Source organism: Malaclemys terrapin, chromosome 1, assembly GCF_027887155.1.
Source record: "Malaclemys terrapin pileata isolate rMalTer1 chromosome 1, rMalTer1.hap1, whole genome shotgun sequence".
Classification (NCBI taxonomy): Eukaryota; Metazoa; Chordata; order Testudines; family Emydidae; genus Malaclemys; species Malaclemys terrapin.
Genome location: NC_071505.1, coordinates 142,123,168 through 142,150,247, shown reverse-complemented (window position 1 = coordinate 142,150,247; position 27,080 = coordinate 142,123,168). Strand labels below are relative to the sequence as shown.

The window sequence follows — 27,080 nt, the reverse complement described above, 5'->3', positions numbered from 1 at the left end:
CAGCAGTGCCCAGTCACTGCCCATCCCAGGAGACACCCGGGCACTTACTCCCTAGCAGGTTGAGCTTCATGACTGCTGTGGCCTGGACTGCTGACTGAGTCTGGGGGACCATGGGAAAGTGGATGGCAAGGCACCCATACTCGCTGCCGCCCCACTATTGTGACCCCTCCCAGCCCCCCACCCTTCACACACAGCTCACTGAAGCTCTACCACTGCCTCTCAGCACTACCCGACAGCACCCCTGCTATTTCAATCCAGCCCCCCCCCGCCGCACTACCAGGGGCTCTGGAACAATTTGTGTAGTGGGGGTGCTGAGAGCCATTGAACCAAACTGTAACTCTGTATAGGATGGAAACCGCTTCAAGCCAGGAGGTGTGCGACAGCACCCCTAATTCCAGCACCTCTGCCCCTCACTCCCAGGCACTGCTCCCCCAGCCTCCTCGAGCTTGCAGCGAGGAGGAAAAGATTGGCTCCCACCCCTGTGCCTCGCCTCCCCATCATTGGTCCCTCCCCCCCCCCCCAGCACCTGGCTCCCGCGCCCATCGCATTGGCTGCTGGCGCCCATCAATCAGTTCTGGGCTCTGCTGACATCATGCTGCAGTAGAGGGGCTGGGCTGGGGTAGGGAGCTGAGAAGTGCGAGCTCGCTCTATCCCTCCGCGCTCCGAGGAGCTGCGAATCTAGCCAGCCATCTGTTCCGAGCTCTGCGGCTCGGCGTCCGGCCCTCCGCCCCACGGAAGCTTGAGAGGAGTGAGAGCGCGGAGGGGCGGCTGCACATCACCCCGGAGCAGGTGGGAGCCGACTTCCAGGATGGGCTGCCCGCGGCCCCTCGCCTCCCTCTTCTTCCTATGTGCCTTGCTCCTCGGCAGTTTCTGCAACAAAGGTGAGTGGGAGCCCCCCCAGGGCCAGGTGGGAGCCCCCCCAGGGCCAGGTGGGGTCCCTCCGGATTGTGGGCTGGAACGCAGCGGTCGGGAGCCATCTGCTTTCCAGTCATGTCAAGAGATGACACGCAGCTGCGATCAGCTCATCTGATCCATCTCCTGGCGTGGCAGTGTCTCCAGCTCTCAGCTTGGTGCTGGGCGCTCTGCAGGATCCCTGGTTCTCTCTGTTCATCCCTCCAGGTTCCTGCTCACATTGTCACTCTAGTTCTGTTACCTACTTTCCCTCTCTGTCTCCCTAGCTCTTTCCAGCTCTTTCTCATGCTCTCAGGTCGCCTAGTTCTTCCTTCCTCCGAGTTTAGTTCTTCAATTCTTTCTCTTCCTACATATCCTTCCTTTATTTCAGCTCTCTGGTTGAATGTACCTTGCCTTTTGTTTCTGTCTGTTGAAATATAACATGTAAAATAATTGAGCTATCCAGCACCACACAACATGCCTCTATCTCCATCCTTTGATCCTAGATTTGTTTCTCCAGCATCTGTCTATATGATTAACTTACATGGAAATATGTAACCTATGGGCGTTGCATATAAGAGTGAGAGTATTTTTTGTGCTAAATATGGGGAAACCAACCCTATAACTCATACATTCTGAGCACAGATGTTGTCCAAAAAGACATACAGAGAGAGAAGGTACGAGATCTATGGCTGTAGGCACAGATGAGGAGAGAGAAAAAATAAGAATAACTTAATAGGGCAGAGTGGCATACAAGGGGGCAGAAGGGATGCCTAGGAATGGGGAGTTCTAGACCCCATCGCTCCCCATTGGAAGATGCAGAGCTGGTTCTGGTTCCTGGGTGCAGAGCTGTGTGTGTATCGGTTTTGGAGGGGGTAACCCCCTTATTATTATTATTTGTACTGCAGTAGCACCTAGGGGCGCAATCATGAATCAGAGCCCCCTTGGGCTATGTGTCCTCCATTTTCCCTGTGAACTGTACCGTCCAAAGCATCCATCCACCTCTAACAAGTGTCTTTACCTCCTATGGGATCTTCTTGAAGGTGGCAAGAGCCTTCCTCTGCCCCCAAACCTTCCCATGATTCCTGGAGACTTCCCTCCCAAGAAATCATCCTGGTGCCTTCCAATTGACGGAAGGATGCAGTCAAGATTTATCCCTCCACCATCAGCTTGTTGCCCCAGCAACAGGGTGTACCTGTTTATAAACCAGAACCTTGCTCAGAGTGGAACGGGATGGGGGCTTTTCTGTGGGAGGGTATGGGGAGGTGTGGAATTGCACACAGAAGGGGGTCCCAGTTGCATACTGATGAGAATAAAGGGACAATGATTGTTTCTCTGGATTTCAGCATAATGCTGCATTAATCAGTATGGTGAGATATAAATCCTAACTCACAGCCTTTCCTGCTACGCAGACTGGATGTCCCCTTTTGATGCATCTTAGTGCTGATCTGGAGCCCCGCTTGCTGCCTGAGTCCTGGACTCTCTACTCACAGTTCTGCCAAGGCACCTCAATTCTGATCTGTGGAAATTAGTGGCTGACTCTTATAGGGGTCACTCTGAGTCAGTACTGATCCCAATGCCCCAACATGGTGCAAGGCAGAGCTCTGCTGAAGGAAAGGACCCCTATATTAGAAATGGTGCCCTTAAGGTGATAGGGCAGAGTGGCATATCCTTTCCCCCAACCTCTCTGAGACCATGCTGTGTGGTCAGAGCATTGTTTGGGTGTGACTGTATCCTTGTTTCCCTGGATGGGGTAGGATTAGCTGGGAGATGGGGGTTGAAACTAGGCCATTGCACTATAATCCCCAAGACCCATTCAGCAGGGATTGGATAGTGGAGAGGCGGTGTTCATTTGTAATGATTTTCCTTCTCCCTCTCACTCCCTTCCTCCTCCTTTCTCTCTTTCCCTGCCCCGGAGCTTGTGTGATAAAGATTAATTTGCTATTTCTGGGCCTGTGACATTTTTCAGAGCCTCCTGCCGGCTGCTGTCTCGGAGCTGAGTCTGGCCAGGCTCCAGCCAACGAGATTAGCACTCCGGGCAACAAGGAGGGGCCAAGGGAATATGGGACATGCCATGGAGCCAGGGATGAAGGAGAAAGGGACTCAGGAAATGGGACATATGTATGGAGAGAGCAGCACAGAATAGCTATTCTGGAGCCCTTCAAACCCTGGCCCCATAAAGGGGTGGGGCAGAAGTGGTCAGGTTGCTCCTCGGGAATATTCCCCATGGAGACCCTAAGGGTGGCTCTGTCCTTTAATAGTGACTTTATTAAGCCGGGGGCAGGGTGGGATTTAGTTAATTGAATCTCTCCTCAGAACTTGACTCCTCCAGCCTCTGGAGAGTTGCTGTGGTTCTTGTCTGAGATCCCTCCTAGGAATGAGGGCCCCAGGACAGAGCACAGTATTCTCAGTGGAAGTTCTCCAGAGCCACATAGAGAGGGACTATCCTTCCCTGCCCCTTATCAGTCTACTTGGGGCCTCCTTTATTTCAGGGTTGAGCGTGGTGCCCCCAGCCTGCATCTGGGGGGCCATTAGCTCTATAATTGTGTCTAACTCATTCATGTCCTCCCATTCCTGTACCCCCAAACCCCCTCAGCAAACAAGCACAAACCCTGGATTGAGTCTGAATACCAGGGCATCGTCATGGAGAATGATAACACAGTCCTGCTCAACCCACCGCTATTTGCTCTGGACAAGGATGCACCACTGCGCTATGCAGGTACCTGGGTAACAGGGTTGGAGGAGAGATGGGGAGGACAGAACCAGAAAGAGAGAGAGGATTGGATTGTCGCTCAGCACAGAGACTGATTGCTTTACAACACCTCTGGCAAGGGCCCCAGTACAGGTTAGAACAGCGTATGGGCTGCCCTAACATGCACCAGTTGCCAGTGGTCCTGGGAGCCTTTCTTAAAGCCAGGAACACCCTGGTCAAGGCTCCTGCTTCCTCTAGGAATGCCCTGCACTGGGGGCTTCTGCAGAGGATGATCTACCCTGGTAATGGGTGCCAGAGCTGGCATAAAGAAGCCAGGAGATAAGCATGAATCCACACCCAGGGAGATAAAGATGGGAGCGTGAGAAGGGAATGGGTGAGGAAGAAAGGAAAGAGGGTGTTCACACGTTGAAATGGTGGGAGGGGAAGTGGGGCGGGACAGGGAACATAAGAATGGCCATACTGGGTCAGCCGAAAGGTCCATCTAGCCTAGTATTCTGTCTTCCAACAATGGACAATGCCAGATGCCCCAGAGGGAATGAACAGAACAGGTAATCATCAAGTGATCCATTGCCTGTCGCCATTCCCAGCTTCTGGCAAACAGAGGCTAGGGACACCATCCCAGCACATCTTGGCTAATAGCCATTGATGGACCTATGCTCCATGAACTTCTCGTTCTTTTTTGAATCCTGTTATAGTCTTGGCCTTCACAACATCCTCTAGCAAAGAGTTCCACAGTCTGATTGTGCGTTGTATGAAAAAAATACTTCCTTTTGTTTGTTTTAAACTTGCTGCTGTTAATTTCATTTGGTGACCCCTAGTTCTTGTGTTATGAGAAGGAGTAAATAACACTTCCTTATTTACTTTCTCCACACCAGTCAAGATTTTATAGACATCTATCATACTCCCCCTTAGTCATCTCTCTTCCAAGCTGACAAGTTTGGAAGAGGGACAAGTTGCAGAGAGATGGTGAGGAGTGGTGTGGATGGGCAAGGACTGGATGGCAGGGGAAGGCAACTCCCTGCTGTCCTCATTGGCCTGTTCCTCTTTCCCTTTCTGTCTCTCCCCCTCTCCTCCCCTGCTCTGGGGGGCACCAGGTGAGATCTGCGGCTTTCGGATCCATGGGGCAGGGGTGCCCTTTGAAGCTGTGATCCTGGACAAGGCCACGGGTGAGGGGCTGATCCGAGCCAAGGAGCCGATGGACTGCGAAGCGCACAAGGAGCACACCTTCACCATCCAAGCATACGACTGTGGAGAGGGACCTGATGGGACCAACACCAAGAAATCCCACAAGTGAGGCAGGAGTGGGTGGCTGTGGTGGCTGGAGCCTACCTCTTAACCTGCCAAAGCCCAAATGGGGCATTCAGTGTGTCACAGAGATCCAATATGAGGGGGGCGGGGACACAAATTGCTGTGGGATTCTTTCCTCCAGTGCGAAGAACTCTTTCTAGAGCCTCCAGTTCACCAGTCTGCATTTTTTATGTCAATCATTTCCAATATTAAAAATGAGGGGAAACCAAGTGTGTGTGGACTGTCAGTAACTATGGGGCTAAAATGAGTGACACCTTTGAAATGAGAGATGTCTGAGAGCTGTGTCCTAGGGGTCAGTGCTTTGTGCTGCTGTATAGGCAGGAACCCCAGGGTCCATTACTAAGAACATAAGAATGGCCATACAGGGTCAGATGAATGGTCCATCTAGGCCCAGGACCTGTCTTCCAACAGTGGCCGGTGCTAGATGCTGCAGAGGGAATGAACAAAACAGGGCAAATTTATCAAGTGATCCATCCCTTGTCATCCAGTCCCAGCTTCTGGCAGTCAGAGCTTTAGGGATACCCAGAGCATGGGGTTGCATCCATGACCATCTTGGCTAATAGCCATTGATGGACCTATCCTCTACTTATCTAATTCTTTTTTGAACTCCATTATAGTTTTAGCCTTAACAACATCCCCTGGCAACGAGTTCCACAGGTTGACTGCACATTGTATGAAGAAGTACTCTCTTGTGTTAGTTTTAAACCTGCTGCCTATTAATTTCATTGAGTGACCCCTGATTCTTGCATTATGTGAAGGAGCAAATAATATTTCCTTAATCACTTTATCAACACCATTCAGGATTTTATAGATCTTTATCATATCCCCCTTTATTCATCTCTTTTCCAAGCTGAATAGTTCCAGTTACTTTAATCTCTCCTCGTATGGAAACTGTTCCATACCCCTAATAATTTTTGTTGCCCTTTTCTGCACTTTTTCCAATTCTAATATATCTTTTGAGATGGGGTGACCAGAACTGCACACACTACTCAAGATGTGGGCGTACCATGGATTTATATAGAGGCATTATGATATTTTCTGTCTTATTATCTACCCCTTTCCTAATGGTTCCTAACATTTTGTTAGCTTTTTTGACTGCTGCTGCACATTGAGCGAATGTTTTCAGAGAACTATCCACAATGCATCCAAGATCTCTTTCTTGAGTGTTAATTTAGACCCCATCATTTTGCCAGCTCACTCTTCACCCCTTTTCCAGATAATTTATGAATATGTTGAATAGCACTGGTCCCATTACAAATCCTTGGGGGATGCTGCTACTTACCTCTCTCCACTGTGAAAACTGACCCTTTATTCCTACCCTTTGTTTCCTGTCTTTTAACCAGTTATTGATCCATGAAAGGACCTTCCCTCTTATCCCATGACAACTTACTTTGCTTAAGAGCCTTTGGTGAGGGACCTAGTTAAAGACTTTCTGAAAGTCCAAGTGCATTGTATCCACTGAATCACCCTTGTCCACATGTTTGTTGACCTTCTCAAAGAATTCTAATAGATTGGTGAGGCATGATTTCCCTTTACAAAAGCTGTGTTGACTCTTCCCCAACAAATTGTGTTAATCTATGTGTCTGACAATTCTGTTCTTTACTATAGTTTCAGCCAATTTCCATCCCAGTCTGTCTCTCGTGAGAGAGGCTGGCCCAGAGCCCCCTAGAGGTCAGTGCTGCTGTGTGGGGACCCAAATCTCATTCTCTGTCCTGGACTTTAATTCTTTGAGGGCTGGGATGAGGTTGGCACCCGCTAGGGATCAGTGCCTTGGTCTGTCTTGCAGAAGACCTAGGTTTCATTCCCTAACCTGGTCTCTTGCTTCCTCTATCACTGCCTCGTCAACCAGCTGCTTATTCATCTCTGTCTCCATCAGGGCCACCGTGCACGTGCGGGTGAATGACGTGAATGAGTTTGCTCCGGTCTTTGTGGAGAAGTTATACCGTGTGGCAGTGACCGAGGGGAAACTCTATGACCGCATCCTGCGGGTGGAGGCCATTGATGGAGACTGCTCCCCCCAGTACAGCCAGATTTGCTACTATGAGATTCTCACCCCCAACATCCCCTTCCTGATTGACAATGATGGTGAGAACCTGCCTCCGTATACCTCTGAGACCACAGTTCACTCCATGTGCCCCCTGCCATCTCTGCCTGGTCCATTCCTCCATGTATGTGTGCTGTGTGATCCTTTTAGCTTTCCTTGCATTCCTCAGCCATCTGCCTTGGAGAAGAGACAGCAGCCCTTTTGTGTTCAGAAGTGTTTCAGCATATTACAGAGCAACACAAAATGACATTGCATGAGGACTTAACTTTTTGATTCTGCCTCGTTTGTTATTGTGATGAATCAACAATAAACCTTATTTTAGAATGAGACTCTCCTTATGCATTGTGAGTGGGAAAACAGAGCAATGCTCTGCTAAATGTACATTTCTCTTTCCTTCTCACTCTGTCTTCCTCTCCCTTTTTCTCTTTTCCTGTCTCTTGACTCTTGTCTTTCTTTCATTCTCTCTCTGTCTGTCTCAGTCTTTCTGCTCCCCTAATCCCTGTGTCTCTCTCTGCCAGGGAACATTGAGAACACAGAGAAGCTGCAATACAGTGGAGAGCACCTATACAAGTTCACAGTCACAGCCTACGATTGTGGCAAGAAGCGGGCATCTGATGATGCTGAAGTGGAGATCCAAGTGAAGCCCACTTGCAAACCCAGCTGGCAGGGTATGAAGCCTCCTCTCCCACTCAGCTCTTACCATGACCTCCTTCTCACTGCTAGCCCCTCCCATCATGGCCCAGCTACCCCACCCATCCCACCATAATCCTACTCGGTCACCCTATCCCCTTCCTTCTCATACCCTAACACTTCCTTTATACCTTCCCCTTTCACCCTTCTCTCGTCTCCCCAAACCCTCTCCTCCAGAGCCTGGAACAGAATCCAAGATCTCAGAGTCTCACCATTCCTCAGCTGTCAGCAAATATCTGTGAAACCCACTGGCAGAGTGTCCCACCCTCCTCTACCTCTGGTCCACACAGAGGATAACAACCTACTATTGCTCTCAGTTACTTCGTTAGCCCAAGTGGCAAGGGTCCTTGTGTTGGATCTAAAGTTTCCAATCCTGCTGAGGAATCATGAGGGTGTCAATATAATTCCACAAGATGGAATTTTTGTCTATTCAGTTTTCTTTTTTTTTAAATCTCGGAAATTACATAAAAACGATGTTAAAAGAACATTGTCTGCAAAGTCTCATTCAAAAGTTAGGAATTGACAGTATTAAGGTTGCTTTTGCAACTTTAATTCAGTTGCCTTGTATATATGCATTAGAATAGTCTGTAATTGTGTGATCACATACTTTTTTTTCCCTACAGAACCCCTGCCTCATTCAGAACACAGAATGGACCATGCTCTGAGATAAATCAGGGTTGTATAGGGAAGGGGGCTGTTGTCTGTAGGATCCTTGCCTCATTTGTTGCAGAAATTGGAAGGCATGTACTGAAGGAAGCAGGGAGTTGTAGGAAGAGAAAGGATGGTTAAGGCTGCCCTGAAGAATTAGATTCTATCCCTGCCTCTGCCACAAAATGCCTATGTGATACTGGGCAAATGACTTAATAGAATCATAGAAGATTAGGGTTGGAAGAGACCTCAGGACATCATCCAGTCCAACCCCCTGCTCAAAGCAGGACCAACACCAACTAAATCATCCCAGCCAGGGCTTTGTCAAGTCGGGCCTTAAAAACCTCTAAGGAGGGAGATTCCACCACCTCCCTAGGTAACCTATTCCAGTGTGCTTCACCATCCTCCTAGTGAAATAATTTTTCCTAATATCCAACCTAGACCTCCCCCACTGCAACTTGAAACCATTGCTTCTTGTTCTGTCATCTGCCACCATTGAGAACAGCCAGGCTCCATCCCCTTTGGAACCCCCCATTCAGGTAGTTGAAGGCTGCTATCAAATCCCCCCTCTCTCTTCTCTTCTGCAGATTAATAAGCCCAGTTCCCTCAGCCTCTCCTCATAAGTCATGTGCCCCAGCCCCCCTAATCATTTTTGTTGCCTTCCGCTGGACTCTCTCCAATGTGTCTACATCCTTTCTGTTGTGGGGGGCTCAAAACTGGACGCAGTACTCCAGATGTGGCCTCACCAGTACTAAACAGAGGGGAATAATTACGTCCCTCGATCTGCTGGCAACGCTCCTACTAATGCAGCCCAATATGCCGTTAGCCTTCTTGGCAACAAGGGCACACTGCTGACTCATATCCAGCTTCTCGTCCACTGTAATCCCCAGATCCTTTTCTGCAGAACTGCCGCTTAGCCAATCAGTCCCCAGCCTGTAGCAGTGCACAGGATTCTTACGACCTAAGTGCAGGTCTCTGCACTTGTCCTCGTTGAACCTCATCAGATTTCTTTTGGCCCAATCCTCCAATTTGTCTAGGTCACTGAGGACCCTATCCCTACCCTCCAGCATATGTACCTCTCCCCTCAGCTTAGTGTCATCTGCGAACTTGTTGAGGGTGCAATCCATCTCATCATCCAGATCATTAATGAAGCTGTCGAACAAAACTGGGGCACTACGCTTGATACTGGCTGCCAACTAGACATTGAGCTGTTGATCACTACCTGTTGAGCCCAATGATCTAGCCAGCTTTCTATCCATCTTATAGTCCATTCATCCAATCCATACTTTTTTAACTTGCTGGAAATAATACTGTGGGAGACCGTATCAAAAGCTTTGCTAAACAGTCTTTTCACAGGTGGTCACTAATTGTGTTTTTTTGGGGTCTGACTTGAGACCCTGGGTCTGATTTGCAGAAGTGCTGAGTACTCACAGCTGCAACTAAAGTTAATGGGAACTGTGCTCTGAACATATAAATTTCTATATAATGCTAAGTACTCTGAAAAATAAGATCCTGGGTGTTTCAAATTGGGCACCCAAAATGAGTGCTCACTTTTGCCCTTAATCTCTCTCTGCCTCAGTCACCCAGCTGTAAAATGTGGATAATACCATCCCCTTGTTTCACAGGGGTGTTGTGAAAATAAAGTCATTGATGCTTGTGAAGTGTTCAGATACTGTAGTGATGAATGTCATGGTAAAGTCCATGAGAAAATTAATTCTGCCTTCAGAGCAGGGTTTGAATAGTGTGCAGTAAATTACAGATATTTGGGGGCAGATATTAAATTACAGGGAGCAAAGAAAGTATTGAATAGCTGCTTATTTAAAGAGCCCCCTCCGTACTGTGCACTGAATGAAATGGGTCCTGTGGAGCAGTATGTGATCATGTCACTTAAGATTGTGCCATAATGCATGTGCACAAGGAGGCAGAATTTCTGGCATATCCTAATTTGTGAGCGCTTGGCTTTGCAACCTTAATGTAGTTTTTATGTGTGTTTATTATGAGTACTGTATTTAAGTGACCACTGATTTTGGGTGCCTCAATTTGAGACAATTTGGGCCTTTCAGAAGTGCTGAACACACACAGGTCCAGCTGAAGTCAGTAGGAGCAGGGGGGGGGATTCAGCACCTCTGAAAATCGGGCTGAGAGATGTCAAAAATCCAAGGGTCTCTGTCAGTACCAGGGCTATAAACACACAAAACCCACTCTCTAGTCTCCTATGAAATCTCCCCCTGTGCTGACCCCCACTGGATGGGTTAATTTTTCAATGTGGAAAGGGCCAAAAATCTGTCATTTCAGGGAAAATCAGTAGAAGTGGAGGGTCTGTGTCAGCTGCCCTGACCTGGGAAAGCCTCAGGGCAGGGCCCTAACTCCTCTCTCTCTCTCTCCTCCGATAGGCTGGAATAAGCGGATTGAGTACACGCCAGGTGCAGGTAGTCTGGCACTGTTTCCCAGCATCCACCTGGAGACATGCGATGAGCCGCTGTGGAACATCCAAGCTACAGTGGAGCTGCAGACAAACCACGTGGCCAAGGGATGTGACCGTGACAACTACTCGGAGAAGTCGCTGCGCAAACTCTGCGGTGTGCATTCCTCCTTCCCCAAGTGGAGCCAGGGAGTGGTGGGCGGAGGGAGGGGGATTACCCTCCTTCACCCCTCTGCATGGGGAGCCACAGTGACATCCCCCACACCAAGGGGAGCCAAAGGGATGCAGCCCTTCCAACTCCTGCACCAAGTAGAGCCTGGGGAATACCTGGCCACCCCCAGCACTGAGAGGGGTCATGAGACACTACCCACACACCAAGGGGAGGGGACCCCCTACACCTTCCTGCAGCCCCTGCCTTGCGTGGAGTCATGGACCCGTCCCTCAGCACTGAGGGGAGCCACTGGAAAAATTCCTGCATTCTTTCCACCAAAGGAGCCATAGGCAGCTCTCCCTGTCCTTCTCCTGATATCTCCCACTGTCCTGAGGGGAACTGCCAGGAACCTCTCTGCATCCTCAGAGACCCACTGCACCTTCCCATCCCCATGTCATACTCCACCCAGCCCCTTCTGCTCCCCATCCCTGTGAGTCGGTCTCTGTCTTGACGTCTGTCTCTATCTCCGTCCTTCCTTCGGTAGGTGCTGCCTCAGGTGAGGTTGACCTGCTGCCTATGCCCAGCCCCCTTGCCAACTGGACGGCACGGCTCTCAGTGCATTACAGCCAGGACAGCAGCCTCATCTACTGGTTCAATGGCAGCCAGGTGGCCCAGGTGCCTGTGGGCAGTGGGATGGGTGCTCATGAGGGGCTCAGTGACCACTTCACCCTGTCACTGTGGATGAAACATGCTGTGGTGCCTGGGAAGGGCAAGAAGGAGGAGGAGACTGTGATCTGCAGTACGGTGCAGAGTGGTGAGACACCCTGGAGATAGACCCTCTTTCTGTGAGACTGATACTCCCCACCATGAACCCATCAGAATAGACTCTCCTTCCAAATAGGAATCTCTTCCTAGCTCCAGACTAGAATGGACCATTCCATCATGGTGGGATTCTCTCCCTGCCCCCTTCCCCAGCCAGGCGGGGCTCCATTGTAAGTTCTGGGAGCAGCCATCCCCAGGAGATACCCTGACCATATTGCAAGGGAGAGGGGGGTGGAATGGTTTCTTCTGCACTACTCTGAGTGCAAGGCTCATGTCCTGTGTGATGAGTGGGTGGGATCTCAGCCCAGTTGCTCAGGCTAACCCAGCTCTCTAAGGGTCCCAGGATAGTGCTTTGTGGAACTTTCTTTGATCTTTCATCTCCCTCTATGCCCCCTCTCCCTCTCTGCAGAGGATGGCTACTCTCACTACTCCCTGGCTGTGCATGGCTGCCGAATTGCTTTCCTATATTGGCCTTTGCTGGAGAGTGCGAGACCTGTCAAATTTCTGTGGAAGCTGGAGCAGGTGAGGAAGGATCTGGCTTTCTCTGTCTCTCTCTCTTTCTCCCTTCCTCCGCTTGCTGATCTCTCCTTCTGCCTGTTACAGGTCTGTGATGATGAATGGCACCATTATGCCCTCAACCTGGAGTTCCCCACCGTCACGCTCTATGTGGATGGTGTGTCCTACGACCCCGCGCTCATCCATGACAATGGCCTCATCCATCCCCCAAGGCGGGAACTTACCCTCATGATCGGAGCCTGCTGGGTTGGTGAGTGCCCCCCCCAACACTGCCCTGATGAAGGGATGGACTGGAGAGGAGGCAGAAGGGTCCAGAAGATGTTCTACCTAATGCCAAGCAGTGGCCAATGGAATGAGAGCACTATGGCCAGCTCAAGAGGCATTCTCAGCACCAAAACCAGTGTGGTGCCCCCCAATGGACCAACCCAACAGTATCTTGGTGCAACTCAGTGGGCAATGGCAGTACAGGTAGCATCCCTGTGCATAGGCGCTGACTCTGTGGGTGCTCCAGGGCTGGACCACCCACGGGGAAAAATTGGTGGGTGCTCTGCACTCACTGGCAGCTCCCCTCCCCCCCTGCCCCAGCTCACCTCCGCCTCCACTCTGCCTCCGCCTCCTCCCCTGAGCACGCCAGGGCAAGTGCTGGGAGGGAACGAGGGGGAACGCAGCACGCTCAGGGAAGAGGTGGGGCTGGGGCGGGGATTTGGGGAAGGGGTCCAATAGGGGCAGGGAGGTGGCAGAGTTGGGGCAGGGACTTTGGGGAAGGGTTGGAATGGGGGCGGGATGGGGAAGGGGCGGGGTGGAGTTGGAGCGGGGGATGGGGGGCGCAAGCACCCACCGGCGCCGGAGAAAGTTGGTGCCTATGTCCCTGTGGATAACTGCACCTGCAAATGGATCCCCTCTAGGGTCAGAGAGGAGTTCAGTCTCTGTAGTCATTCAGTTCTTGGCCTCTGCTAAGGCTTCCAACAAAGAGGCCACTCAGTGCCAAGAGTGATGCTGGTTTCACTGATGAGGGTTCCTATATCATTAGGAATTGAACTGAGATACCACAGCTCATTCCAAATGGGAGGCAGCGTGAGAGGGCTGTGAATGGTGTCAGATAGGAAAAGACTCTGTAGGCCACTACAGACTTGGGGTCAGATTGGAGCCAAACGCCCTGGAGATGAAAGGCTCCTTTCCCCAGTTCCCTGTTTCCCTGCAAGGTATATTCCAGTCCCTCTGTTCAGAACCCTCAGGACTACAAACAACTAAATGTAGCTGCTGTCTATCTTCTCCACAGCAGAAGCTCCCAGTAGGACTGAGCCCCTCTTGCGGTCATGCCTCCTCTTGGTCAGAGATCCTATTATAGCACAGCACCCTCTTGCCATGTGTAAGCCACAAAAATTGTTCAGCTGTCCTGTGAGTTCCCCCTGGAATTATCTAGCTTTCAAATGGAAAAGCTAAGTGGCCTGTGAAAACTGGCTAAGATCAATAAGAAACATCAATTTATTAAGTTCATAAAGTCAATATTGTTGGGAGGCAGAAAAAATTCCATACATTCACCTCCACATCTGTCAGCCATCCGACTGTCCCCTCCCTGCTCTGCAATGTGAGGCCTTTGCGATTGAAGGGCCTAGTGCTGAGCAGTGTGTGCCATCCAGGTGTCTCCCTCCTCCCTGGCTGACACAGCTTTCTCGTCTTTTCCTGACCTTGTAACTCACCTGCTCCCAAAGGCTGATGCTTAGTCAATGATCTGAATGTTTTCCTCTTGCAGAGGAAAAAAACAAAGAGAAAATCAGGGGGAACGAGAACTCCACAGATCCTACGCAAGGTATGGACTGGAGTGAGGAGGATTGCCCCCTTCTTCACCACGCATGACTTTCATCCGCTTCTCGCATGGCGTTTGTTCCATACAGCTCCCTCCCCCACCCCATCTTTTCTGGGAGGAAAACTCTTGTTATTTGGCAGCATATTGATTTCTGTGGAGCGTGAGAGGACTGGTGCAGGGATCAGTGGAGCCTATTTGGGGGAGACTCAATATGTCTATCCTGTGGGAGACAAGTAAAATAATCCCCACTCCTGATCATTGAAGCTGGTCACTGAGGAGAGTGGGGGAAATGAAGAGCAGGGGACGCAGAAAATGCAACCTCACCCTAAATTATCTAGTGGGAATTTGACCTTCTTTATGCCCTCATGGAACCACAGTGAGCAAAACAAGACTGGGTGGGGGAAACCATCTCTATCAAGGGCTGTGTCTTGGCAGACACTTCTCTCACTCTCTCCACCCTTATCTGCCTTAGTGTCTTTCCTTCTATCTGGGTTTCCCAGACACTTTCTCCCCCTTCCCTTAACCCCTCCTTCTTGTTGTCTTTGTCTTTCCCCATGCCACGCTCATCTTTGTCTCTCTCTACCTCCCCCATTCCTGTCTCCCTCACACTCTCACTTTCCTTCTCTTCATTTCTGTTGCCTCTCTCTCTCTTGCTTCCCCCCACCACCCACACTGTCTCTGTCTCTCACATCCTCCTCCTCCTCCTGTGTTCCCCTTAGGAGACCCTCTGCTGATTCACCACTACTTCCATGGTTACCTGGCTGGCTTCACCATGCGCCCCGGCAGCCTGGAGAGCCGGGAGGTGATTGAGTGCCTCTACGCCTGCCGTGAGGGGCTTGACTACAGTGACTTTGACAGCCTTGGCAAAGGGATGAAGGTATGCCCCCTCCCCAGCTTGCATGAACCTCCACCACTCTCCCCTTCATCCCTGTCTCCTGCCACACCCCAGGAATCTCCCTGAACTCCTCTTCTACATCTCTTAGGGTACATCTACACTACAGCGGGGCGTCGATTTAAGATACGCAAATTCAGCTACGTGAATAGCGTAGCTGAATTCGACGTATCGCAGCCGACTTACCCCGTTGTGAGGACAGCAGCAAAATCGACTTCTGTGGCTTTCTGTCGGCGGCGCTTACTACCACCTCCGCTGGTGGAGTAAGAGCGCCGATTTGGGGATCGATTGTCGCGTCCCAATGGGACGCGATAAATCGATCCCCGAGAGGTCGATTTCTACCTGCCGATTCAGGCGGGTAGTATAGACCTAGCCTTAGTCTAAAATCAAAGCATCCACCCGGGATTCTTCAGTCCATTCTTTCCTTTTCCCCCACAGGTTCATGTTAATCCCTCACAGTCCCTGCTCACACTGGAGGGTGATGATGTGGAAACCTTCAACCATGCAATCCAGCATGTGGTTTACATGAACTCACTGCGCTTTGCCACGCCTGGAGTCCGGCCGCTCAAGCTCACCACCACTGTCAAGTGAGTGCAGGAACTCCAGGTGGAACCTCTCCCCCAGGCAAATTGGAGGGAATCTGCTGGAGTGATATCCTACAATGTATCCCTTCGTAGCTCATGACAAGTAGCACCTCACGCTAAGCTCACCAATCATACAGGACTCTATTGTTAAAATTCACTGCCTTTTAATTTGGGGTTGATAATCTCAAAATGTACAAGAATAAACCTGAAAAAAAGTAGCAACGTTTGTGAACACTTGCCCCTGTATATTTTGGGAGTATAAATATAGTATGGATATAGAGCCATCACCAATGGCACTTGTGCACTGGCATCTGGTCGGATACCCACCTCATGTTGGGTTGGAGCTTGTGGTGATGACGACATCACAGTGCCATCTCTAAATACAATGATGCAATTCCCAGAATACCGCTCTGCAGAGCACAGGAGGTTGTGGGGAAGCTGGCAGTCACAAGATGATCCACCCCTCGCCAACAGTACTGGAAAGACGAGTTACCCCCTCCAGGATGAGGCTGGCAGAAGTCTGTGTGTAGGTACTAACACTCTGTCCCCTTCCTCTGTCAGATGCTTCAGTGAAGAATCATGCGTCTCCATCCCTGATGTGGAAGGCTACGTGGTGGTGCTGCAACCTGATGCCCCCCAGATCCTGCTGAGTGGTAATACTCACTTTGCTCGTCCTGCATCAGACTTTGAGAACCCTGATGGGGTCCCCCTGTTCCCTGACCTCCAGGTCACCTGCTCAATCTCTCACCAGGTGAAGGCCAAGAAGGATGAGAGCTGGCATGGCACGGGTGAGTGGGGCACATGGAAAAGGGGCTTACTCACAAACAGGAAATGAGAACACAAAATAGGAAGTGTTGTTACGTAGAAATTGGAAATGATGCCACTAGAACAGAAAATGACGTCTCTTAGTTACAGGAAGTGGTGTCCCTACCAACACAGAAACAGAAAAGAATTTTGCTTAGAAATGGGAAACAGTGTCATTGGAAAGACTTAAAATGGGAAGTGACATGCTTAGAAATAGGATGTGGTGTCACTCGAAACAGTTCTCTGTATTCCCATAACCCTGTCTTTCTTTTCTTTCCCTGTGTTCCCCTCTACCCCACCCAGTTTCCTGCTTACATACTCACTCTGTGCTCCTCTCCCCATCTGCTCCCACACTTTACATCCCTTTCCCTTTCCAGAATCTATCACCTTACATTTTAACTCTGCCACCCCCTATTTCCCTGAGCTCTCCTCAGTCTTCTCCTTCTCTTTAGTCTCCCTCCTGCTCCTCACATGTCCCTGTCAACCTTAATCTCCTCTAACACCACACATTCCCCTGAATCCCCACCCATCTCCTTCACCACACAATGCTATCTTGCTTCTCAGCCTCCTCCTGCATCCCCTTCAGGTTCCCTTCCTGCACCCCCCAGTCTCCTGCCACTCTCCTTCAGCCTCCCTCCTGCTGCCCACATTTCCTACATTGCTCTTAGCTTCCTGTCCAACCTACCTAGAGCTACAGCCATCTTCCCTGAGGACAGCGTGGCTTCAGTTCCAGTTAAAAGAATGGGGATTAGGGGCCACTTTACTAGGGCAGCCTCACTTCCCCATGCAATTATGGCTGACTTGACTGAGGATAGGTTGGCTTTAGCCGCATTGAAAGTAATGAGAGATGGTGGCCATTTTGAATAAGGGAATATTTAAAAGAGTTATGCCAGCATTTGTAAGATCATTATGTGGAATCTTTTTTTTTTTTTAAAGTCTCATGTGTCTGAGCTGGTAACACTGCAGTATCAACAGAACCATTCCAGGCAAGATGTACTGTCACTAAAAATCCCCAAAGTGGTTCATTGTTAGAACATGAAGTGATTGTTTTAACAAGCAGAAGCAATGTCATTAGAAGCAGGAAGTGGCAACCCCACCAGCAAATAACATGACAGACACGAAGATATCACTCACAGTGAGAACTGCCAACAGAAAGTGACATCATTGGCATGATGGCATAGTGCAGCACAGATGTGTTGTGGACAAGGTCTCTTATTAACTGGGTATCATAAACTCTGTCCATTTTGAGCACTGGTTTTGCTTTTTTTGATCTCTTTACCCATCTCTACGCCTCTTAGTGACAGACACACGAATGTCAGATGAGATTGTCCACAACCTGGATGGCTGCGAGATCTCCCTGGTGGGAGATGACCTGGACCCGGAGAGGGAATACCTGATCCTGGATGGAGCATCCCTGCAGCAGCGGGGCCTGGAGCTCATCAACACCTCTGCCTACTTCACCATCACAGGTAGATTCTCCCCCGGACAGGACTTTCTGGTTCCTGTCTCCTCCACTTCCTGCCAGTCACAGCCAGGAGAATTGCTTACCAGACGTTAGAGATGGAGAAGCCTCATCACACTGATTGAGACCAGGGGAGGATTGGTCCTGTCCATCCATTCCCTGGACTCTTGGTTCTTAGCGTCCTGAGTGATGGGGTCTAGCTCTGGAAAGGGAGGCATTACCCCAGGCTCACAGTGCTGGAGTATGGAATCTGAGTTCCTTTCCTTTGATTCAGTTGCACTCTGTTTCCCTCCACCTGTGGTATGCACTTCTCCATTCCAGAAATGTTTTCCATGCTGCCTCTGGGTGGCAGTGGATCCCACTGGTTGTGTGCAGGTGCAATTCCTAAGGCAGGGTTGGAACCTGACACGTGACTAGCTGCTGGACCCTTCCTTACCTTCCCTGGGCATTAATGACAGCCACTAGGGATTTCCTGGGCCCTTTGAGGTTGCAGACACCTCAAGGGAGCCACACCTAGCTCTGCTCCCTTTTAGGTATGAGCCTGGTTTGTCCTTCCCGCACAGCTTTTCTTTAGACTCAACAGTGTTATGTAGGTGGACCGTGATCATTTCGAAATGGGAGCTCTCTTACCCCACACCTGAATGTCTGTCTCTCTCTCTCTCTCTCTCTCTCTCTGCCCCTGGCCCCAGGCGTGGAGAGCATTGCAGTTTACGAGGAGATCCTCCGCCAGGTCTCATACCGCATCCGCCATGGCGCTGCCCTCTATGAGAGGAAATTCCGCCTTTCCTGCACCGAGATGAATGGACGCTACTCCAGCAACGAGTTTACTGTTGAGGTACAAGGCCATCAATGACTGTGTATGTGTGAAGGCCAGGTCTCATTAAATCCAGAGACTAACTCTCTTCCTCTTCCACAGGTGAACGTCCTCCACAATATGAACCGGGCTGCTCATCCTAACCACATCCTCAGCTCCCAGCAATTCATGCACCAAGGTCACCACCTACCACCAGAACTATCTGGGCACAGCCTGGCTAACGTCCATCGCAACTCCAGTATGCAATCCTGATGATTTGGTGACAACCTACACGCAGAATTACCCCCGGGGGCATATTTGTGTAGAAACCTACAGTGACTCCCTGTTGGCATTTCAGGACTGACCCCAGTAGTAGGCAGCACTATGCTGCAAGGAGTGGTGTGATTGACTGAAAAGCAGGGGGTGCTCTCCCCCAGAGTAGGGGTGGCTCTGGTGTGGTGCTAGGGAAGAGGTGTGATTCAGATGAAATGTAAATCTGAAGCAACAGCTCCTCATGGTCACTCCTCTCACAATAACCTGACTCAGGGAAATAAACCCTGGGCTCCTGGCAAAACCCAGTACTGGGTGATTTCTGTCTCCCTCTATTCCTCCCTTCTTAGTTTTAATCACCTAAAAGATTCTTCTTGGCTTTCTGTCATTCATCAACTACCAGAACTCAGCCCAGAGGTGGCTGCATTTTAATGCTTGGTGCAGTGGTTCCCTCTGTCAGTATGAGGTTGGTTGATGTACGTAATAGTGCTTTGCGATCCTCCTCCAGAAAGCGGGAGTCATGGGCTGGCCCTGCTTCATTTTACATTTCTCATAGAAACTCTGCACAGGACTGATTAATGCAATTCCAGAGATGCCTCAGCAGCAGGAGATAAATTTAAAGAGCAAGGCCAGGCTGAAGCTGATCTAAGAGAACTGGGATTAGAAGGCAGTGAACCAGGTAGAAATATACAGGGAAGCAGCTCCAGACAGAGAGGGGGCTGCTGCAAAGGAAGTGGTGGCTCTTGCTGCCAGAGGTGATGGAGAAGAGCAGGGAAGGGAGCAGAGCAGTGGCCGGATTCATTGGTTCGCTCTGCTGCTTTGTGCCACTTTGCCAACTTAACTGGCCCCTGGAGGAGAGTGAGTGTATGTGGTTCCTGGCTTCTAGAAGTCTGCTGCTTGCAGGATAGGGGGCGGCTGACCAGGGCCGGCTCCAGGCACCAGCCCACCAAGCATGTGCTTGGGGTGGCACCTGGAGGGGGGCGGCGCGGTGCGGCGCTCCGGCCCAAGAACAGGGCCGCAACTGGGCTCGCCGCCCTCCCTGCGGCGCTCCGGCCGCCGGGAAGAGCGGAGCCACAGCTGACTCGCCGCCCTCCCCCCGGCGCTCTGGCCGCCAGGGAGAGCGGAGCCCCGGCCGGGCTCTCTGGCCGCTGGGGAGAGCGGAGCCCCAGTCAGGCTCTCCGCCTCCTCTTGGCGCTCTGGCTGCCGGGGAGAGCACGGAGCCCCGGCCGGGCTCTCCGCCCTCCCCGCGGCGCTCTGGCCGGTCGGAGACAGCAGGCCCGCGGCCAGGCTCGGCGCCCTTCCTGCCGCGCTCCCCGCCGGGGGGGGGGGGGGGGGAGGGAGGGCAGCAGGAGGCTTTTTTGCCTGGGGCAGCAAAAAAGCCAGAGCCAGCCCTGCGGCTGATGCAAGGCTGCTCCAATTTGCACCAGGAAGCATGACCTGAGGCAGCTTAGTGCCACCTTTGCCCCTCCCTTCCTCCGCTAAACTCACAGCAGTGCAGCCAGCCTAGAGAAGCTACCCCTAAGTGTGCGATACTGACTGGAGCTACTCCATGGCGGTTGGGGGGGGCAGAGTACTGAGAGCTTATAAAGGCAGTGAGGATGGGACATGCTTGGCATGCGGCCAGGTGAGGAGCAGAGGCAGATTCCTGCAGCTGGGGCTGCCATAGAGCAATACCCAAGTATCCCTGGCCCCTTACAGGTTAAAGGCAAGACTGTCCAGGTCAGATGTTTGTAACTTCCTTATCCCTCCCCCTCCAGTGGTCCCCAGCGCAGCCACCACCATCATCATAGTGTGTGTGGGCTTCTTGGCACTCATGGTCATCCTGGGCATCCTGCGCATCCACTCTCTGCACCGCCGGGGGGCTGGGCACAAGGCCCCAGGGGCTGCTGGGGGAGGCCATGCAGGAACCAGCAGCAAGGAGAGCGACATGTTCTGGGATGACTCAGCCCTCACCATTATCGTCAACCCCATGGAGGTGAGATGGGAGGAGGAAGGTGGGGTTGGTTTCCAGGTGGCAATTGATGCTCTTAAGCCAGGGGTGGGCAAACTTTTTGGCCCAAGGGCCACATCTGGATATTGAAATTGTATGGTGGGCCATGAATGCAGACAAAATTGGGGGTTGGGGTGCAGGAGCGGGTGAAGGCTCTGGCTGGGGGTGCAGGCTCTGGGGTGGAGCTGAGGGGTTGGGGGTGCAGGAGGGTTGGACTGAGAGGTTCTGATGGCAGGAGAGGTATCAGGGCTGAGGCAGGGTGTTGGGGCATGGGAGGGTTCGGGGTGCAGGCTCCAGGCAACACTAACCTCAAGAAGTTCCCAGAACCAGCAGCATGTCCCCTCCTCCAGCTGCTACATGGAGGGCGCCGCCAGGCAGCTCTGCCCCATCTGCAGGTGCTGCCCCTGCAGCTCCTATTGGCTGCGGTTCCCGAAGGCACTTGGGGCAGGGGCAGCATGTGGAGCCCCTGGCTGCCCTTACATGTAGGAGCCAGAGGACATGCCGCTACTTCCAGGAGCTGTGTGGAGCAGGGCAAGCCCCAGACCCTGATCCCTGGCAGGAGCGCGAGGACCAGATTAAAATGTCTGGAGGGCCGGATGCAGCCCCTGGGCCATAGTTTGCCCACTCCCGCTCTAAGCCCTCCTCTTACCCCCATAGACAGCTGCAGCGGCCCAGGAGCCAGCAAACAGAGCTGTAAACAGGGGAGTTTCAGTGGGAGTTCTGTTGGAGGAGAAGGTTTTTGTATTTTGTGTACTGTATTTTGTAGTTTTATATGTGTGGAGGCTGGTAGGGGCAGAGTGCTGGGAGAGAAGCTGAGCCCTGATTGGGGGTGAGGCTTCTCTGCTTAGGGGTCCTATAAAGGTAGCCAGCCAGTCAGGCAACGGCATAGACAGCTGCAGCGGCACAGGAGCTAGCAAACAGAGCTGTAAACAGGGAAGTTTTAGTGGGGGAGACTAAGAGAGGCAGGCAGAGGAATAGACAGGCTAGTGAAGGGAGGGGGTGGTGTTGTGTTTTGGTGCCTGTTGTGGTTTTTTTTCTTTCCTGGGGGTGGTGGTGGTTTTGGTTTGTGTTTCCTGGACTAACAGGTTTTAGGTGGCAAGGCTATGACCGATACAGAGGCAGCAGTGGAAGACACAAGGAGGATGACTGGATGTGGAAGCTGCGGCATGTACATGATCCTGGAGGTGGTATCTGAAAAGAGTTTCGTTTGCATGAAGTGCCACCTGACAGAGCTGATGGAAGAAAAGATCCGAGGATTGGAGATGCAGGTGGAAACTTTGGTAGAGTTTAGAAGGGGATTTGAGCAGATGATGGAGCAAAGACATGAGGAGGCTGAAGGAAAAAGCTCAGACTCGCAGATGGAAACAGGACCAAAGAATTCTGAGGGGAGACTGCTGGGTGAGGAAAGTGGACAATGAAAGCATGTGACTAAGAGAACCAGGCAGAGGAAGAGACGGGCTAGTGAAGGAGAAATAGAGCTCAGGAACAGGTTTGTGGAGTTGGAAAATGAAGAAGGGGCACAGCAGGTGATCGCTGAAGGTGAGAGGGCAAGGAAGAAGAGAAGGGCAGCTAGTCCTATAGGAAGAGAGGAAGAGTCAATGGAAATAACTCCAAATATGAGCCCCAGGAGGATAAGGGATGGATTGCGGAGGATTGCAAGGGACAATAGAAATCAAGAGGACTTGCAGCCAGAGGAAGCAGGGGATAGACCGGAGAATCACATCGTTACCAGGAAAAGGCAGGTCTACGTGATTGGGGACTCCTTACTGAGAAGAATAGACAGGCCTGTAACTAGAGCTGATCTGGAGAACAGAAGGGTGTGCTGTCTGCCAGGTGCTAAGATACGGGATGTGGACCTGAGGCTGAAAAGGATCCTAATGGGAGCGGGAAAGAATCGGCTGATTGTCCTTCATGTAGGAACAAATGATATGGCTAGATTCTTGCTGGAACGTATCAAGGGAGACTATGCCAAGCTGGGGAAGATGATTAAGGAAATCAAGGCTCAGGTGATCTTCAGTGGGATTCTGCCTGTTCCTAGAGAAGGGCAACAAAGGTGTGACAAGATTATGGCAATCAACAGATGGCTCAGGCAGTGGTGCTATAAGGAGGGCTTTGGGATGTATGGCCACTGGGAAGTATTCATGGACAGAGGACTGTTCTCTGGGGATGGACTTCATCCGAGTAAGGAGGGAAATAGACTTCTGGGATGGAGGCTGGCACAACTGATTAAGAGAGCTTTAAACTAGGAATTTGGGGGAGATGTCCAGGTAATCTCCACACCGGAATTTAACACTGAGAAGGAAGAAAACAAAGTAAGAAAGGATACAGCCGTGGGTATGAGAATGGACGTAAGGAGGAAGGGTTGTGTAGATACCAGTCTAATAGGTGATACTGGCGGTAGAATGTCTGTGCCTAATCGGGTAAAGAATGTCAGTGAAGCCAAAATGGCAAAAATTAAGATGTTTGTACACTAATGCGAGGAGCCTAGGTAACAAAATGGAGGAACTAGAGCTACCGGTGCAGGAAGTGAAACCAGATATTATAGGGATAACAGAAACAGGGTGGAATAGTAGTCATGACTGGAGTACGGGTATTGAAGGCTATGTGCTGTTTAGGAAAGACAGAAATAAAGGCAAAGGTGGTGGAGTAGCATTGTATATCAATGACTAGGTAGACTGTAAAGAAATAAGTGATGGAATAGATAAGACTGAGTCTGTCTGGGCAAAAATCACATTGGGAAAGAAAGCTACTAGAGCCTCCCCTGAGATACTGCTTGGGGTGTGCTACTGACCGCCGGGATCCCATTTGGATATGGATGGAGACCTCTTTAATCTTTTTAATGAAGTAAACACTAATGGGAATTGTGTGATCATGGGAGACTTTAACTTCCCAGATATAGACTGGAGGACAAGTGCTAGTAATAATAATAGGGCTCAGATTTTCCTGGATGCGATAGCTGATGAATTCCTTCACCAAGTAGTTGAAGAACCAACAAGAAGGGATGCTATTTTAGATTTGGTTTTGGTGAGTAGTGAGGACCTCATAGAAGAAATGGTTGTAGGGGACAACCTTGGTTCGAGTGATCATGAGCTAATTCAGTTCAAACTAGATGGAAGGATAAACAAAAATAGATCTGGGACTAGAGTTTTTTATTTTAAAAGGGCTAACTTTAAAGAATTAAGAAAATTAGTTAGGGAAGTGGATTGGATTGAAGAACTTGTGGATCTAAAGGCAGAGGAGGCCTGGAATTACTTCAAGTCAAAGTTGCAGAAACTAACAGAAGCCTGCATCCCAAGAAAGGGGAAAAAATTCATAGGCAGGAGTTGTAGACCAAGCTGGATGAGCAAGCATCTCAGAGAGGTGATTAAGAAAAAGCAGAAAGCCTACAGGGAGTGGAAGATAGGAGGGATTAGCAAGGAAAGCTACCTTATTGAGGTTAGAACATGTAGGGATAAAGTGAGAGAGGCCAAAAGCCATGTAGAGCTGGACCTTGCAAAGGGAATTAAAACCAATAGTAAAAGTTTCTATAGCCATATAAATAATAAGAAAAATAATAATTAATCTTCATCCAAGAATATTAAAGGAACTGGCACATGAAATTGCAAACCCGTTAGCAAGAATTTTTAATGAATCAGTAAACTCAGGGGTTGTACCGTACGACTGGAGAATTGCTAACATAGTTCCTATTTTTAAGAAAGGGAAAAAAAGTGATCCGAGTAACTATAGGCCTGTTAGTTTGACATCTGTAGTATGCAAGGTCTTGGAAAAATGTTTGAAGGAGAAAGTAGTTAAGGACATTGAGGTCAATGGTAATTCGGTCAAAATACAACATGGTTTTACAAAAGATAGATCATGCCAAACCAACCTGATCTCCTTCTTTGAGAAGGTAACAGGTTTTTTTAAGACAAAGGAAATGCAGTGGATCTAATTTACCTCGATTTCAGAAAGGCATTTGATATGGTTCCACATAGGGAATTATTAGCTAAATTGGAAAAGATGGGGATCAATATGAAAACTGAAAGGTGGATAAGGAACTGGTTAAAGGGGAGACTACAACGGGTCATACTGAAAGGTGAACTGTCAGGCTGGAAGGAGTTCCTCAGGGATCAGTTTTGGGACTAATCTTATTTAATCTTTTTATTACTGATCTTGGCACAAAAAGTGGGAATGTGCTAATAAAGTTTGCAGATGACACAAAGCTAGGAGGTATTGCTAATACAGAGAAGGACCGGGATATCATACAGGAAGATCTGGATGACCTTGTAAACTGGAGTAATAATAATAGGATGAAATTTAATAGTGAAAAGTGCAAGGTCATGCATTTAGGGATTAATAAGAATTTTGGTTATAAATTGGGGACACATCAGTTGGAAGTAACAGAGGAGAAGGACCTCGGAGTATTGGTTGATCACCGGATGACTATGAGCCGTCAATGTGATATGGCCATTAAAAAAGCTAATGCGGTCTTGGGATTTATTTCCAGTAAAAATAAGGAGGTGTTAGTACCGTTATACAAGGCACTGGTGAGACCTCATCTGGAATATTGTGTGCAGTTCTGGTCTCCCATGTTTAAGGATGAATTCAAACTGGAACAGCTACAGAGAAGGGCTACTAGGATGATCCGAGGAATGGAAAACCTGTCTTATGAAAGGAGACTCAAAGAGCTTGGCTTGTTTAGCCTAACCAAAAGAAGGCTGAGGGAAGATATGATTGCTCTTTATAAATATATCAGAGGGATAAATATCAGGGAGGGAGAGGAATTATTTAAGCTTAGTACCAATGTGGACACAAGAACAAATGGATATAAACTGGACATTAGGAAGTTTAGACTTGAAATTAGACGGTTTCTAACCATTACAGGCGTGAAGTTCTGGAACAGCCTTCCAAGGGGCGTAGTGGAGGCAAAAGACATATCTGGCTTCAAGACTAAGCTTGTTAAGTTTATGGAGGGGATGGTATGATGGGATATCAATTAATTGCCAAAATTAGGCTCTTTGATTATTAACAGGTAAATATGCCCCATGGTCTGTAATGGGATGTTAGATGGGGTGGGATCTGAGTTACTACAGAGAATTCTTTCCTGGGTGCTGGCTGGTGAGTCTTGCCCACTTGCTCAGGGTTTAACTGATCGCCATATTTGGGGTCGGGAAGGAATTTTCCTCCAGGGCAGATTGGCAGAGGCCCTGGAGGTTTTTCGCCTTCCTCTGCAGCGTGGGGCACGGGTCACTTGCTGGAGGATTCTCTGCACCTTGAGGTCTTTAAACCACGATTTGAGGACTTCAATAACGCAGGCATAGGTTAGGGGTTTGTTATAGGAGTGGGTGGGTGAGATTCTGTGGCCTGCGTTGTGCAGGAGGTCAGACTAGATGATCATAATGGTCCCTTCTGACCTTAAAAGTCTATGAATCTGTCTTCTCCCCAGTCATACCAAAGCTGCCAGGAGAGGGCAGCAGAGAGTGGGGAGACCAGAGCTGTAGAGGAAGTGGAGGAGGAGGAGGAGAATGATGACAGCAGTGACTCAGACACACCGGACACCCCAGGCAGCGATGATGGAGATGACCAGCGCATCGTGGGCAAAAGAGATGGCCCCTGCTGCTACTAGGAGCCCTGTGCTGTGGGAGGAGGGAAGCGAGGATGCTAACCAGATAGATTCCCCCAGCCTGAGCAGTTCACTGCCCTCTTCCCCTTTTTCTCTCTCCCCTGGTGTATACAAATACACACTTTTCCCACCCACCCCCTAATTTCTCTTGCCTGTTTCCTCTTTCTCTGCTATTTTCATTAGGAGAGTAGTGCCTAGGGGGAGGGCACTTTCTACTCTTAACCCCTCTCTTCTTCCCCATAGTGCTCCAGGAACACAAGATGGGCCATGGGCTCTTCGCCCACACTCCCTAACATTAGGTCCCCCTCCTGAGGATGGGATAGTATAGGGACCCATCTGAAGGGAGTGGCACGCTTAGGAGGAGCAGGGAAGAAGGAAACACTCATCAGCAAGGGTTGGGCAAACGGAGTCAGCTGCAGGCCCCCACATATTATATACATATTGTATATTTTTTCAATGTTGTCATTTGAGGTTTATTCTTGTCTGATGCAAAACAAAAAAAAACAAAAAAAACCCCTGCAGCTTGTGTTGCTTTGTAAAATTGTCAATAACCCTAAATGAGTGAAGGAAGGAGGGAACGAGGTGCATTTTAAAATAAAAGGATTTAAAAGAAACAGACTCAAGGCCTCTGGGATTCTTCATTCTGAGAGGCAAGGGCTAGAGTGGGTGCTTGA

The 27,080-nt window shown here is 50.0% G+C and overlaps 1 protein-coding gene across 2 annotated transcripts; it reads left to right on the top strand.

Moving 5' to 3' along the window:
* Window positions 1-633: 633 nt before the first annotated feature.
* On the top strand, window positions 634-27,024 carry CLSTN3 (calsyntenin 3). Of its 2 annotated transcripts, XM_054041333.1 has the most exons (19): window positions 634-881; window positions 3,488-3,610; window positions 4,699-4,894; window positions 6,789-6,997; window positions 7,475-7,624; window positions 10,688-10,873; window positions 11,412-11,681; window positions 12,099-12,211; window positions 12,293-12,455; window positions 13,959-14,015; window positions 14,732-14,889; window positions 15,343-15,491; window positions 16,050-16,276; window positions 17,591-17,761; window positions 18,444-18,589; window positions 18,671-18,806; window positions 20,575-20,792; window positions 22,025-22,205; window positions 26,230-26,401. In XM_054041333.1, the coding sequence occupies exons 1-19, from the start codon at window positions 809-811 to the stop codon at window positions 26,310-26,312; spliced, it is 3,009 nt and encodes a 1,002-aa protein (XP_053897308.1). In that variant the 5' UTR covers window positions 634-808; the 3' UTR covers window positions 26,313-26,401. The 2 variants fall into 2 exon arrangements, with proteins under 2 accessions (XP_053897308.1, XP_053897297.1); XM_054041322.1 differs by lacking the exon at window positions 22,025-22,205 and having other exon boundaries at window positions 26,230-27,024.
* Window positions 27,025-27,080: the final 56 nt, after the last annotated feature.